The 12,891-nt window shown below is 44.3% G+C and overlaps 1 protein-coding gene across 1 annotated transcript in view; it reads right to left on the bottom strand.

Moving 5' to 3' along the window:
- MYO5A (myosin VA) overlaps positions 1 to 9,090 on the bottom strand; it is a 102,980-nt gene extending 93,890 nt beyond the window's left edge. Inside the window, exon 1 of the mRNA XM_034065880.1 lies at positions 8,987 to 9,090. Within this exon, the coding sequence (XP_033921771.1) occupies positions 8,987 to 9,013 (27 nt within the window). The 5' untranslated portion in view covers positions 9,014 to 9,090. The remainder of the gene's footprint in view (positions 1 to 8,986) is intronic.
- Positions 9,091 to 12,891: the final 3,801 nt, after the last annotated feature.

The raw sequence follows: 12,891 nt of genomic DNA, 5'->3' as shown, positions 1-12,891 counted from the left end.
CAAAGTCCCCGTCGGTAAACTGCAGCAAGACTTAATGGTTTTTCATATCCATTTACAAAAAAGAGACCACATGGCTATGAAAGTCGGACAGATGAGAAGTCTCTGCTGTCATATATTTAGGGGAATACAGGAGAGAAACATGCAGTTTACATCTTACCACACAGCAATCTTGGGAAACTTGACACAGTAAGTCACACATCATATTATTCCTGCCCCCCCGTGTTATCTACTACAAAGAGAGAATGAGAGCTCTTCAAAGCAATGCTGCTTTAGTCTTTACATTTAATTGTAAAGCAAGGGCTCTCATCAGACCACAGTGTATTTAAGTAGCCTGGAAGAGTCTGCTCTTAACCACCCCCACTGTCTCCTAAGAGCTAAATAAATTTAACAAGCCACTTCTGCTAATTACTAGTGCACCTTTTATCCTATATGAATTACCCTTACAGCCCTACCTACAGCCACACCTGAAGTGTTGTTAAGAGGCAGAAATGAAGACTCAATGAGCAATGAGGGAAATGCAAGAGTTTTCAAGATATTCATAAAATAACCATAACTTTCCCCAAGCAGCACGGAAGTAACAGGCTCAAAGACAACCCTGCAGGCACAGCTGCACTCTCCATCCCTGAGGGCTTCTCATCCAGTGTTATCTTCATGCTGCTCCCTCAGAACATTTTGCAGCAGTGACTCCTCATTCGTACTTATCTGATGTTAGGGTTTGTACCTTCTCCTCCCTTAACATTTTAAGAAGCTTTACCCCAGCCTTGAGTACCTGCATGCCATTAGTATTCAGGGAAAGATCTGTGACAATTCCTGCTATTGTCTCTGATTAACAGGCCAAAGAAATTAAATCCATGCCACTAAGGAGAACAGATGGTGTAAAGACACAAGATCTCTGCTTTTGTATATAAATAATTATATATATATATTTTATATATTATATATAAATTTATATAATTTTATAATATATATTCCATATTTATTCTTATATATTTTATAAGTAATCAATTTTCACCTTCTTCAGAATTTGCATTAAAATTCACTAATACATTAAAAGTTGGATCAATATGTGCAATCCACAGACATACAGTAAGAGTGAAACCTTATTAGTAATGTCTAATGTTTCCTGTGCTGACCTTCCAGCTGCCTAATGCCCAGAATTCAGCAAGAGCAGCATTAGGCATTACATTAGGATGTAATCACACCAAGTACTTAGTATTCTTTTAAAAACAAACAAGCAGAAGAAACCCAAAAAAACAACAAAGCTTTTAGCCAGCACTGATTTCTTTTTTTACATGTATATATACTGATACATACAAATAAAACTAAATACTGTGATTAACTGCAAGCAGGCAGCAAAGCAGCTGTACTGTGACAGAAAAGATGGGGGTTATGACCCCGATGGCCAGGAACAGGAAGATCCCAAACCATCAAGATTATCAGCTCAGTATCTCTGGTGCTTTTCACACGTGTGCAGTGCTGGGCAGTTCAGGTTATCCATCTCACATAGTATTTCACATCAGGCTGCTGCCTGTAGCATGCAGAGGCAATGGGCTATGCTAAAATGAGTGGAACCACTATGTCCCCAAGATGGTGGGTGTCCTGAAAGCAGAAGCTACTCCTGAATATACTCTTGCTATTAAACATTAAAATTGGGTTTTAAGTGACCAACCTACTGCAACACTGCATACACAGAGCTTAACACAAAGAATTCAACAACATCCCTAGGATATGTTTTGTTTTCCTGCACAAATTACTCTGAACAGGTATACAACAGCAGTCATGCCCTGCAATAAGAGGAAATCACGAATAAAATGCCCAATCTTTCAGATTTACATGCTTGATTTCAAAGCATGAATTAAGCAGTGCAATTACTCACACAGAGTAAGGATAAATTTTTGCAGTATCAGGTTTAAGCAAACCCAGGGTTAAGCAGAGCCAAGCAACACTAAGAACTGGAGGAAATGACGCAGTTGTAAGAGTGGCACAGAGCATGGACTGGCACCAACATGAACATGCTGTTCTCTGCCAGGAAATCACTAAGAGCCTTGCTATTAGTGTTGGTAGACAAGGCCTTAGCAACCCAATCAGACAACACTCCATCCTGGATGCAGCTCAAAGGCAAACCAACAAAAGGAAAAACTTACTGTACAAAGCGCCTTTGAATTCAACACGGTTTGAATTTTCTCTATCTCCCAGGCCATTTAGATAACAGATTTAATTTTGTGCCTAATGCATTTCAACTTAAAAGTATTGGTACCAATTTAAACCAATCAATCTCTTAGGTGCATCATCCCCGAAACAAAAACATGCCTCTGTTGTGGTGTATCAGGCATGGGGTTCTGGTCTATGAAAATAACTTAAGCAGAAAGACATAGTTTGAGGAACAAGTCAAAGTCATAGACACGATGAAGACTTCCAAGAACCACAGCTTTAGTCTGACCCTAACACCATATTTTCTGCAACAAGAACCACCTATTATTAAGGGTAAACAGAGTTCTTCCTTGCTATTTCAGCAGCAGAGAAGGCAAGCAGAAGGTGAGCAAGCTGCTGCAACTCATTCGAGTAGCTTGCTGATGGAGCAGCCAGAACAATAGCCCTGCCCAAACACCATTTCTTGGCCTCAGGCCCAACTACAAATACTCACTACCAGAGTCCAGCACGATACAGGCAGTAGTAAACACTGCTCCACTACAGCGAGCACAAAATTGGATCAGAGTTAACCTGTGCGCCTTGAAGCGTACAAAATCAAACCCAACCAAGCATAGTTCAGACTCTGCTCATGCCTAACATCATACAGGCAAACCAAGCTAAGCTGCCTTTAATCAGAAGGCATAAAAACCACTGTATCAGAGGAGCTCTTGCTGCTTTTACAGCTCAAAGTGAAACTGAGCCCATTAGCTAAGCCCACTAGCTAAGATGCCTTTCAAACCAGCAACATCTGTACATATGCTCATATATACATGCATGCATCACAGACTCCAGTAACACAAGCAACACTTCAAGTAGTCAGGTATTTGTTTAATGTATGCTTTGTGCTTTCAAGTAATGAAATACAAATTCGATGTCTCTGTAGGACACCCCAAGTTGTTGGCTCCTCTGAGGTCAGCTGCAGATGTTGTTCTGACTTGCCAGAAATCCAAGCACCATCCCACTGGTATCCACAGGACAGCAGACTTGCCAGCTGAGCACTACTTTTCCCTTCCAGCAGAAGCACCATTTACAATTAACTTATTACTTCTTGCTTTTTTAAAATCCTATTAAAAATAGACCATCCAGAAACAGTGAAACCTTGTGATACTTGTGACTTCCTCCAATTCAACTGGTTCAATGAGCAAATCTCAATAACAAAAATGCTTTCTTTAGTCCTACAAAGGTTAAACAATGAGTCTCATTAAAGAGCAAGACAAATTGCTTTGTTATTAGAACAAGTGGAAAGGATTAAACTCTGTAAGGCCCTATGAGGAGACCCTAAGAGCCAGTTGCATCTGCCTGACCAGCCGCTTGGTCTCTTCCAACTCAACCTGGAGCTCTGCAGCACACCAAAAGATAACAGTGGTCATTGCATGCATTTCCTGACACAGCAGGAGCTTGACAGCACTTTATCTCTTCATTTATTTCTCTAAAAAGTAATAGTAATCCATTACTTAAGCCATCTGGCACACGCCATAAAACCACTGCAGTAGAAACAGACTGCAAATAACCAGTGGCAGCTCAGCATACAGACACTATTATTCTGCAAGGATTGTTGATGACAGTTTGTGGGAGATTCCCACACAATCCACTAGTATTATTAGGTAAATGTTTTAACATGATACCCAAATTAAGAGAAAAATAAGACCAATTACTATAAATAGGACCTTCACAATTATTTATCATATAACAAAGAATTCACACAACTTTAAAGACGAGGTCTATAGCAAAAAAAAAGATTAAAAACCCCCACATTTTTGGATATGAAGCTATGACCTCCTGTCCCCCAAAGTAGCTCCCAACAATGCTACACTCTCAGTGTTTGAGTAGGCCTCCCAAAAACACCCTCTCAAACACTATCTGTGTGCTTCGAGCACCTTTCACAAACAGCTTGCTATCTCTCAGGCCCCACCATCCTGCCCAGGGTGGTTTCATTTCCTCCTGCGGCCACGCTCAGCACCCAGGGGAACAGCTCTGGTGCAGGCTGGGCTCTGACTCAAACCATCGCTCCTCTCAAGGCTCACACTTTCTTTTAACAAGAAGGCTGGATTGCTGACGGATCACAAAGCTGCTGTTAGAAAGCCACGAGGGTTTTCAGCTTCTTGGGCTGCTCTGGTTGGCATTCAACTACAGGAAACTTTTTACAAAAGCATAATAAAATGTCCGGGTTAGGGCAAACCAAGCATTGTTAGGCTGCTAGGTAATTACATCCCCAGCACCTCCACTTCAAAGGCAATAGGAAAAGAGTTGGTGCAAAGCTGGGAGCTGAGCAGAATTAAGGTCTCTCAGCATACTCTGACCAAGTTCAAACTCCTCCTACAGGGAGCTGCCACAGAGTTGCCATCAGGTTTGCTCTGGTGGCACAGCAGGTCCCTGAAGCAGAAAAGCAACTGAAATATCCCCTCTTCTGCTGCAATTTTTAGAAGAGACAGAGATACAGTTAAAAAATGCACTGTAAATATCATCTCTGTAATTTTCATGTGAAATTGACAGTAAACATCTGATTTGTGCAACACCCTTTCTGCTCTAAACCACATGGGTCCAACTCAGAGGTAAGAGCAGAATGCCCAAGTCATGCGTGGAGATGAGTGACACCCACCTCTGCATTACAGGGCAGCATGACTCTGGAAGAACAAAGCAATGACCTACTGAGACAAGTGGTTACCGTTCAATGTTTAGTAAACAGTTATGTCACATGCAATAGTTTGAATGTACAAGACTATACCATTAAGGTAGGGGTTTTTAACCCACAAAAAATCCCGTTAATAAGCACAGACATTTGGCAATAGTTGCATTTTCTTTCACGCTCAGGCTGTTTTTTCGCTATATTTCCCTCACTACGCACCACTGACATACCCAAGAAGAGCCATAACCTGGTTAAAATCTGCCTTTTGCCACCTTTGCTCGTAAGGACCTGGCACAACTGAATTGGGGACCAAGTCTCCTAACACTGCACACAAAAGCAGCTGCCTGCAGACAACCCCAGGAAAGCAAGAAAGGGCTCCTTGGGACGCTGGGGAGTCCACAAACAGTGTTTTGTTCTATGCAGTTCCCTCTGACACTTCCCTAACTTCAGTTACTGCTCATAAACCTCAAACTGAACCATTTCAAGGACAGGACAGCAGGACTGAAGGTCAGGTACCAAGTTCAGCTTGCCCAGATTGTGCTCACCAGTGAAACTGTTCCTTGATTGTTCTCTGTTCAAAGGAATATTGCCACTCACTCTAACTGAAATTGGCTTAGGTCCTAAATTAGGAGTGAGCTGGCTGGAGCCTGCTGCATCTAATCTCAAAGATACTGGAACAGGAAGAGTATATTGGTAGCAGCAAGAATGAAAATAAATGAATGTCTGACTGCATAGATAAATAAGTAAGTTTGCTGTGCACAGCCATACAAAACTGAAAGAGAAACCCCAGGAGGGCAAGGCAGCCTGCTCTAGGAAAGCATGGCTTGAACGAGAAACAACTCAAACCCACACAAAAAAGGATAGAGATGAAGGACAAAAATGACTGAATGTCAACTCTTCACTCTGACTTTAAAAGAGGCGACATAAACACAGCGATCTGATCTGATTTGTTAATTTTCATGTACGGGTAATGAAAGCAAGTGCTGGGGCTTGGTTTTACACACCTGAAGCTCACAAAGATGTGTAACACAAAACATGGCAGCTCAGCCAGTGTGGAGAAGTCAGATGAGCTCCATGCCTAGGCAAAGCATTCTCAATTTCCAAGGAAAGCAGATTACATCTAACAGGAACCGACACATGGCCTAGATTGTCCCTACCAATTTTTATGGATCAGTACAAGTAGGTCAACAGTTACTGAAATGTTGATCAGCTACATCTGATCACAACTCAACGGGGCTATGCTGATGCAGGAAACAGAGATTCTCCTAAGTTTGTTTCCAAAGTCAAGAACCAAAGCTTTCAGAAATGATCTTACAGCAGAACCACCAACTTGTCAGTGATAGATGCCCAATGGGACAAGCGAAAGAGAGCTCACAGGCATAGTATTTTAAATAGGAATGCCCGGGATATAACCCATGGAGCAGTTTTAAACTGCTGCATTCCTCAACTGAAGCTAATGCCTTCAAGCAGGATCTGTACCTGCAGCGCCACAGGACACAAAGTCAGGCACAGTTTGTGCCCATTATTCATAACTATCTTGTGAGTGTGCCAGAGCCAGTCCTCTAACTTAAATCCAAATTTCCAGATTAACCATAACCATACACAACAAAGAGGATGCCTACACAATGAGGTCACTGAGTTTAGATGTACACCTGGATGAATCAAAGGAACAGGATTTTCACAGGAATGGCTCAAAAATGTGCATTGCTAGTTCCTAACAAAACAGGGTTTAGCTTGGGAAAATAAGATTCCTTTATGCTATTTCAAGGTGGCACACGGTTGGGACAATGGGTGCTATTTTTACACTGCCATGCAAAGGAACCAGATTAGAAGGCTCAACAGTGCATATTAGCAAAACTGGACACACTGAAGCATACAGCAGAGAGCCCCACTTCCACAAACAACAGCTGGAAATACAAGGTCTATGTCTCCTGTTCTCAGACATTTGCAGAGATGCTGACAACCTCCTTGCAACACTGGCCATCCAGTCACTGACATAATTGTGCCAACTGTTTCCAAGTAACTCACATGAACACAGCTACCTGAGCAACTTGGGCGAGCTGGGACATGGGTTTCCAGTTAAGAGAGCTGCCAGGCTTTGCTCCAGGGGGGACACATGCACTCAGACAGCCAGCAATGATATACCCTACCTTGCTTGCCAGCATGTTCTATGCCAGCACCATATGTTAAGTGTCAGTGCTATACTGGAAGCTCTGGTGCTTTAAGCAGCTGTCCTGAATGACATCCCTGACTCTGCATGCCAATATAGAAAAGATGTAAAGTCGCGTTCTGCGCCTACATATGGCTCTGAAGAGGACAAGAACAGCCTCTGGTGTGAAGCACAGAAGCAATCTCACTGGTCTTGGTCACCCAGCAAGTCCCTACTGGAGGATCATGCCTGTGCTTGTCTGACTTTGCATTTGCTCTTTTTACCTCTTCGTGCTATGACCTTACATCCATTATTTACGTTACTTAATTAGGGATGAGATACTGAACGTGATTTAACCAGCATGCTGCCTTTACCTGGGGAAAAAAAACAGCAGAATTTCTCTTGAATGCTCAGCAGCTCTCCTATCCCAGCACCCAATGCAGAGCAATGACTTCCTTGGGAACTACAAGGGGTCCTGAGCTTTCTACTGTTACACAGTCCCAAGACAACAAGATATGCACATTTTTGGGGCACCTCCTGACCAAAGAATTTAACTAGTCAAGGAAATGAATTCAAGGTCTGGCAGGGCTGGAAATTAAAAATGTAAGTATTTCTGATCAACTCCTTATGGGACATCTTGACTCCATAAGAACCTCCACAAAGAGAGACAAATCAAGAATACCTTTCCAATGTAACTCCTCATGTAGAGGTCTACTGGGCATCTGGGAACAACCCTGCAGCACCATTGCTCTCTTGACCAGAATGGTAATTTTCATCCTGTTTTGCAATGACAGAGCTGCTCCTCTGTGAGACACAAGGCACTAAGATGCCTCATATCCACTAATGCATTAGCACTCCAGGGGTGCAGGCATGCACCTCACTTCCTCACATTCAATCTCCTCCTACACAAGTATACTACTCAGATATGGTCAAGCCTATTGAAGTGACTCTGGTTTGATGTGTGCTGATATACAGTCAATGTGTTGTCCACTGCATCCAACGTAAATAAGGTAACCTATTCATGCCAAAACAAAAAGTCTGTTTCATTTCCCCCCTCACATACACAGGGGATAATTCTGGAGTATTTCATGCAGTGGCTCAAGCATCTAGATGGCATGGCATGGCTTTCAGAGAAGCACACTTTGTGCAAGCTTTCTGACAGAACTATTTGAAGTTTGCTGCGCTGTGGTGCTCAGTTCTGGTGACCCCAGTCAACTCTTCCACCCTTAGAAAGTGTGCTCTGTCCTTTCTTCCGAGTTTTTTTACACCAGATCAAGGCAAAGTGATGAAATCAATGCATTGTTAGTGGAGAAAACAATCACTTCCACAGCTATCGATCTGCAGGCTTGGCCATTATCAGGATGTTCAGGGCAGTAACTACTTCCAGGTGGAAGCTGATGAGATACTAACACACAAGGCTAACAAGATTAGGAAAATGCCTGTTTGAAACGCGTATGAGAGTCACACACAGCATCACTGCTGACTGTAGGGCTTCTGAACGACTGCCAAGAGAATAAATACAATCTAAAGGTGCAGTGTCACCGAAAAGGTTAGTTTAATATCAAAGTGCCTAGGTTGTAGAAGTGGTTTCTCTGCAAGGCGCAGGGCGGCGTTTCTGAAGGAGACAGCCGAACAGACCCGCGTGGAATGGAATGGCCATTCCAAGCAGAGGCGCTGCAAGGAGCGGCGCATCCCTACGGAGAAGGCTGACCCGCCCGCTCCCGGCACGTCCCCGCTGCCCAGGCCGGGGCGGGCAGCACGGCCGCTCCCCTGCGCTGCTCTGCGGGCACACACCGCCGCAGCCTCCCCACGCCCGGCCCGGGAGCAGCGGGGCCCTGACTCACCGGGCCGGGCACGCACCGCCGGCGGGATGCGGCTCCATCCTGGGAACAGGGCCGTCTGCCGGAGCCGCGGCTGGCAGCGCCGGTCCCTGCCTGGCCCCGCTCGGGGCGGTGATGCCCGCCCGGGCCGCGCTCCCCCTCGCCCGCCCCGCGCAGCCCCCGGCCCCGCCGCCGCCCTACCTTCGTGTAGAGCTCGGAGGCTGCCATGGCGCAGGGCGCGGGCGGGCGGCCCCTCTGCGGCAGCCCGGCGGCGGCGGGAGGGAGGGATGAAAGGAGTCGAGAGGGAGGATGCTCAGGCGGCGGCCCGGGCGCGCCGCGCCATGTTGCTACCTGCGGGGCGGCCGCCGCTCTGTGCATTGTGGGAGCGGCGCGGGCGGGCGGTGCCTCCCACCGGCGCGGGCCCCGGCAGCGGGACACCCGCCCGGCTGCCCCCGGCCCGGCCCGCGCCTCCTCCCGCCCAGGGCAGGAAGCGGCATCCGTGCCCTGCGTCTGCAGGCAGCAGTTCCCGCTCCTTCCTGCACCAGCGTTTCGGGCTTGTTGCTTCCCAGCCAGCGCTACTCGAGTTGCGGTCCCCAACCCGCCCGCGGTAGCCCTGCGCTCTCCTCTGAGCCTCTGGGAGGGGAGCCTTCTGTGCACTCTCAGCCCCGCTGGGTTACAGCCTGCGGCAGCCTCCCTGAGCCCCGCTGACATCCTTCCTCCTACCCACTTAGTCACATTGTGGGTTTCTGCATGCATTGCCCAAGCGCCACGTCTTCCATTTTTGGTTTTCTCCCTCTGCTCCTGATCCCATCGTTGCAACGGTTTACCATCTCTTCCAGGTTGATTGCTTCTTTACATTGAAACCACCACTGAAAACACTGAGAGAACTGGGCCCAAAACAGTTTTGTCAAAAAGCAAGTCCAGTTCTCACCACGAAGTGACAGCACATATCTGTGAAAAGTTTAATGTCTGTGTCAAAAGGGAATGAAAAGCATAATCCATGCTCTGTCTAGGTCTTAAAGTGGCACCTCATTGCTTTATGAATCATTAGTGGGTGTTTTTTATAGCTCACAATACTACAAGAGTTCTTTTGACAGCAGAACTGAAGCTATACTACCTTTCTGTATTTTCCTTCTTCCCCATGGGAATGCTTCCTACCAGTCCAAGTGGTCCAACATACAGACAGGTTCCGAACAGTGACTTTTGCCACACTCCACCAAACTGCTTTTGGCTTTTCCTTTCATTCCAACAAGGAGTCCAGGCAGGGCTCCAGTGAGTTGCTGCCCAAGTCAGTGGTGGGGTTTTTGGCTAAGAAGTTTGCACAGCTGCTCTTCACATGAGCGCTATGTCAAAAGGGAGATATATCCTAAAGCTGCCACTCATCTTTCATGTGTAACACAAAAGTGATTTGGGGTTCATTTAACAGTGTAACCACTTCCCTTTTAACAGACTTCATCTGAGAATCTGGACATATGAAGCATGAATCTGTTTTGTTTTCACAAGGGACAGGAACCTCCGCTCTGTTTGCCGCTTCACATGCAGTATTCAATACTCTTTCTTCACTGTATCTAGTCTAAATTCAAAGACTCACTTCAGGAGTTTGCTTGGGCTGTGGATTAATGTATCAGCCAATTCACAGCTGGAGCTCCGGAGCCAAATGTAATTATAAGCCCCAGCAAAAAATAGATATCTGAGTCCAAAATATGCTATGATTTGACACAATTTGCATAAACCAGGATTTCAAATCTGTCATTAAGGACAGGAATTGGGGGCACTGAAAGTTGCCAAGAAACAACCTGTTTGTAATGTGTTTAGACTACCTACCTAATTATTACTTTAAGATGCATATCCTTCATCAAACAGTTGCTGGCAAGATTCATCTCGTGTCTCACACAGCATCTTTTCAAAAAGACCATTTATGGCCTTTGATTTCAGAGCATATATCCCAGGGTATTCCAGCTGTCAATGTACAGCTCATGTAGCTGACACAGTCCACATGAAGAATTTATACTGAATTTGAAGCCAATTAGAAAAACAACCCCAAACCCAAACAGGAATAATCCTATGAATTGAGTTTATGTAAATTTTCTCAGAAGTGACTACAAAACATCTATCTTTTCTCTTCCATCTATGTTCCATTATGTTTACATCCATAATCTGTTCAACTGTGGCATAAAAATTCTCCAAGCTGTCACACTGTACCACAAGTGAGCAGTGGATTCTCTGTTGGCCAAACAAGGGAATTCATTGCAGGCACAGAAACAAAATGTAGTGGTAATATGAAGAACATGAGAAAGCTTATGTGGCACAGTGGATGGGCCTATCCACTCCTTCAGAAAAGCATTTGTATAGTCAGCATGGACCATCAGTGTAACTAACCACTGGAAAGAGACAAAGCTGAGAAATTCATAGGCTAAAATCCTCCACTTACCCCTTCCTATATTCTCACACTACAAGGATTAGGCCTGTAACTTTCAGCTGCAGAAAACAAACCAGGCTGGTTTCAGCTGGTACTGACTGAACAGTTATCAGTTAAGAACTCTGAAATGTCATGCAAGATATACATAAGAAGAGATAAAATCCTGTTCCATGCATGTATTCTCCCAACAATATTTGCAATTTACTTATATTTTTTTTCTGGCCTTACAGAAAAGACAAAACCTACATAATGAAATTTCCATACAAAAAGCTTGCCTCAATCTATCTATTCCTACACTAGGAAGATTTCACTTGTCTCTAGAACATCACATATGTATTTTCTTTCCAATGCATTAGCCAAATTTTTCTCAACGGTATAAAAACCACCACCTGTAAACAGACCTGAAGGTCTGTAGAATCCACAATTCCCATTCTTGCATTTAAGCATTGTTGTAATTACAGCCATATAATTCAATGCTGTGCATTTAACCAAAATCCTGTTACTCAAGTAAGACAATTGTTTTTTGACTCAAACCCAGCAAGGAAACAACCCTACCATGCTAATGCAGAAGTACCAGCAGAGGTTGAATCCAGTCTCTGTAGAGATGTCAATGACAGTTATTTGATTATTCCATAATATTGCCAAGGGAAGTTGCCATCATCCAACCATAGTCCTCTTCAACAGGAGCTACAACACTGTTCTGCGGTAAGGTATAAAAATGCTAAACCCAACCAAAATCTGTTATTAAATTTAGACAAAGTTAGAAACAAAAATTTAAACCAAAGTCAAATAAACATCCATCTGAATGGAAGGTGTCCCTGCCCATAGAAGGAAGGCTGGAATCAGGCGATCTTTAAGGTCCCTTCCACCCAAACCATTCTGTGATTCTGTGAAACCAGTGGAGGCCTTATCAGTATTTTCCAAAGCAGTAAGTGAACAGACTTCTGTGCCTCCTATAAATATGGACAATATTTATTATGAACATGGACCAAGCAGCATCCTCACTGTAACAAAGATGTACTGCCTGAGAATGACACTGACAATTTGGTCACCTGTCCCTAAACTACTGCTTTTTCAAGCTCCTCTGTTGAGCTCAAGGGTGTGTCTGCCTCTGTGCTTGTACTCCAGAAACGTTTTCAAGATAGTATTTAGTGGGAATGAATGATTGAATATGCATGGAAATTTTCAGATTTTAAGTTACTCTCATCTAGAAATGCCAGAAATTGGGAAGCCAAATCTGTGAATCTAGACAGAGGGTGGCTCACTTGTACTACAGCAGGAATAAATAATCAAAAAACACAGCCCAACACCACTTTAAATTAACAAACTTATCCCACTTGCATGCTTCTCCAATCTAGCCTTCAGAAAGCCTTCCAGCCGTCAAACAAGCTACTGCAATCTGGCCTCCTTCCTGGAGAACATGGTCATGTTCTGTGAGCACAGCCATTAAATGTGAAGCTTCTCTGGACACAGGTTTGTGCAACTGCACGTGCTTCAGCTATAATTAGAAACAGATTTGGGCATTAAGCCTATATTTAAGAAGTTTCTCTTTGCCTGAAGATTGATGCTATTTCTCACGCAGAGATTCAGGTAAGTTACTTTAGGTTACTGATGCCAGCGTTCATGCAGCCTTTACACTGCCCCAGCACAGTATCTGCATAACACTACTTCAATACGACATTTTTCT

Source organism: Melopsittacus undulatus, chromosome 9, assembly GCF_012275295.1.
Source record: "Melopsittacus undulatus isolate bMelUnd1 chromosome 9, bMelUnd1.mat.Z, whole genome shotgun sequence".
NCBI lineage: Eukaryota > Metazoa > Chordata > Aves > Psittaciformes > Psittaculidae > Melopsittacus > Melopsittacus undulatus.
The sequence above is the reverse complement of the archived record's forward strand: the minus strand, read 5'-3'. Positions and strand labels throughout refer to the sequence as shown.